The 1789-nt window shown below is 42.8% G+C and overlaps 1 protein-coding gene across 1 annotated transcript; it reads right to left on the bottom strand.

The window, feature by feature from the left end:
• Nucleotides 1-26: 26 nt before the first annotated feature.
• On the bottom strand, nt 27-326 carry PHALS_09529 (uncharacterized protein; the record flags this gene model as incomplete). The annotated part of the gene is made up of 2 exons (XM_024723837.1): nt 27-217; nt 281-326. 2 exons carry the CDS (start codon nt 324-326, stop codon nt 27-29), a joined length of 237 nt encoding a protein of 78 aa, XP_024571776.1.
• Between the last annotated feature and the right edge of the window lie 1463 nt (nt 327-1789).

The following is a 1789-nucleotide window of genomic DNA, read 5'->3' as shown; positions in this document are numbered from 1 at the left end:
GAAGAATACACCTTCACAGTCATTTGTCAAGTAATTTCAGATACGGTACCCTCAGAACCAGATTTCGATCTTTCAGCACGCAAGTTCAAATCAATCTTTGCTACCACTTTGTGCTGAGCACCTGATTCTTGTGCTAAGCTACGTGGCAGCTGGTAGGTACCAACTTCGTATGTGTTGATATAATCATCACGTTTACAACACCATGTTGTAACGATCTCTTAATCTTATATGATGAGTTCTGGTCGGGATGAGCAGAAAACGTTTCCTTGTTAAAACATACGAATGCCAATTGTGCTGACTCCTGCTGAAACGGTAGAAACTGGCATCTCGTATGGGATTTGATCAAGGATAAAGCCTCGAAAACCAATGTTATGTTAATATAAATGTATGTCTGATCTCATCTGAATGTCAATAAATGGATCAGCACGTGGATCCCAGATGATTACAGAGACGCGCCGCGATTTCCATAATTCAACAGGTCAAATGATGTAAGTGCTGATAACTGGCTCGAGATTTACTGGATCAGCTAGATCTGATGCGTTTCTTTAGTACCTTTTCCATATGGTCCTTAGTTTATTACCTTCAAGCATAAGCATAGTCCTTGTGACATTATCGCTTGTGCATTAAGTGGCGTCATCACAATTCCGAAAGCATCAGCTCGAAAACTTGATGCAACTAGGCCATGAATTGTTTTGTCTTCTTTGATATTTCTGTTCATCAAACAAAAGATTATAAAATAATAATTCTGCCAAAATTCAGTGTTGTATGAAAATCTCTATATTCGTATTCGTGCAATGATTTCTTAGTTTGATGTCTGTGGCTATAGATGTGCTTAGCAATTTATTTGAAATAGCCATGCTGATGAAGGTTGACTTTATAACTTTGAACGTGGTTTTACATGCATTTCGGATGGCAGTCCTCAAAAACCTTCAAAAGCCTGGTTCACACTGCCTTTGTTGAAAATGATGCCACCTTACGTTACAGCTTTTCGCTTTCCAGCCAATAAAAAAATTCACCGTCTTTTATCAGAGCAACTGCTTGCACTGTGTTGACTTTCGACGTTGCTAGCTCAAACCCCATCTGGTAAGCCTCAATTTCTTTCTCCACTTACTTTATGCGAGTGTTTGTGCCTTGTATATTCCGGAAAACATGTCTGGGTGCTTGCTAGCGTCTTTGACACGGTTCCGCCGTGAACTGGCTAAATGTTCACACAATAGCTTATTGCTACAGCGGCAGGTCCGGTTGTCTTTCAACCATGAGGTCTATCGAGTTGGCAACTGCATTGTGTTACGGAAAGCAAGCTGTGGTTGTTGAAAGATCGTCTTAAAGTACACGTTGCGCGATCGATTCCCCAGACCATGAATAATGTTGTATGATTACGCCCGCGATGATGCGATAGGATTGCGCCCGATGACGTGCTTATATATAGCACAGAGTAGCAAACTAAGGAACTAAATATTTTCACTTCCAATCTTACCTTCTAATCCTCATTTCATCTTCTCAATAGGTTATTCGCCCAAGTGACTCCGACGACGCGCCAAGCGCACCGAATACAGTTAGCTTCGATGCCGGCCACGAAAGGGTCGCAGCGTCTCCAACAGCTGTGGAGGACACGCAGATCGCTCAGCAAATGATCTACGACGTCAACGCAAGGATTCTCGCCACTCTTTTTGACATTCAAGCAAGGATGACGCAGATGAAGGCCTCGCAAGTGAAGCGAGACGAGGACGAGCGTATGCTCGGTGCCATTGAGCCTGGGATGTTCCATTTTGTTCTTGGCAACGGTCGT

This window comes from Plasmopara halstedii, assembly GCF_900000015.1.
Source record: "Plasmopara halstedii genome assembly, contig: Scaffold_42, whole genome shotgun sequence".
In the NCBI taxonomy this organism is placed as follows: Eukaryota; Oomycota; class Peronosporomycetes; order Peronosporales; family Peronosporaceae; genus Plasmopara; species Plasmopara halstedii.
Note: the sequence above shows the minus strand (reverse complement) of the source record. Positions and strands in the feature narration are given on the sequence as shown.